The 1,246-nt window shown below is 48.5% G+C and overlaps 1 protein-coding gene across 1 annotated transcript in view; it reads right to left on the bottom strand.

Annotated features, from left to right (window-relative positions):
- The window catches only part of efna1b (ephrin-A1b), an 18,523-nt gene extending 17,490 nt beyond the window's left edge, over window positions 1-1,033 (bottom strand). Inside the window, exon 1 of the mRNA XM_083644590.1 lies at window positions 802-1,033. Within this exon, the coding sequence (XP_083500716.1) occupies window positions 802-899 (98 nt within the window). The 5' untranslated portion in view covers window positions 900-1,033. The remainder of the gene's footprint in view (window positions 1-801) is intronic.
- Between the last annotated feature and the right edge of the window lie 213 nt (window positions 1,034-1,246).

Here is a 1,246-nt window from a genome sequence, read left to right as displayed (position 1 = left end):
TACACCCAGCTGCATGGACGGACACCCTCATTATAACACCCTCATTACACCCCGTTACCCCACTTTTAACAGACAACACAGGCCTGATCCAAAACGTCCCATGTTGACCATTTAATTGGCCCATGGACAGATGAAAACAACAGCAGCCCAGCTGTAGGCTTGGGCGGGCCTGAAGACACCATGCACTGACTGACTGACTTCAACCTTTAAGCATGGCAGCAGCCTGTAAAGATGCAAGCTCAGGAGGGCACTACTCCTGACACACACACGCACGCACGCACGCACGCACGCACACACACACACACACACACACACACACACACACACACACACACACACAAACACGCACGACGCACGCACGCACACACACACACACACACACACACACACCACACACAAACACGCACGCACGCGCACACACACACATGCACGCACACACACACACACACACACGCACGCACGCACACATTTTCCCCTCTCTCAAGCACATTTAAACAGGCTATATATATCACTACAAAATATATATTGTTGACATGGTTATTGTTTGTTACAGTAACAATGTTTTATTGTTTGCATGTTACAAACTGTAATTCTTCCTGTTTGTAGGCTGCTACCCTTGTATACAATGTGCTTTGGCAATATAGTGTACTTCAATATAACAATACGGTCATGCCAATAAAGCCACTTTGAATTGAACTGGGAGAGAGAGAGAGAGAGAGAGAGAGAGAGAGAGAGAGAGAGAGAGAGAGAGAGAGAGAGAGAGAGAGAGAGAGAGAGAGAGAGAGAGAGAGAGAGACTTACTTGGGATTGGTGCTGTTCCAATAGACGCTGTGTCTCTCTGCAGAGGCGAACCAGGCACCGATGCTGACTGTCAGACACACCAGACACACCAAATCCATACTAGCGCTTGTTCTGAACAAGTTCAACTGGTTAGCGATAATGAAAACACCCTCTCTTATCGGAGGCGTGCGTGACGGTAAACCAAACGCGACTTGTTGTTTTGTAATCAATCAAAGCAGTTCAATGAAGTCGTTCAGTGTCGCAGCTCTGAGTGGTGGACAGGAGCGCGAGTTGTCTGTTTTGTCTGGCTGTGGCTCCGCCCACTGGGCTGCCGTCGACTAATAGCTGCACGTGGATCTGAATGCCCCGCCCACCCGGGAGATTGACGCTCGCACTTCAGACCAAAGTCACTCCAGACAGAACAAAACAACTTGGCCTATTATTACTCCGATATCATAAAATGTTA

The sequence above is a fragment of the Poromitra crassiceps genome (genome assembly GCF_964638095.1).
Source record: "Poromitra crassiceps genome assembly, chromosome: 1".
NCBI lineage: Eukaryota > Metazoa > Chordata > Actinopteri > Beryciformes > Melamphaidae > Poromitra > Poromitra crassiceps.
This window is presented reverse-complemented; position numbering and strand designations above follow the sequence as displayed.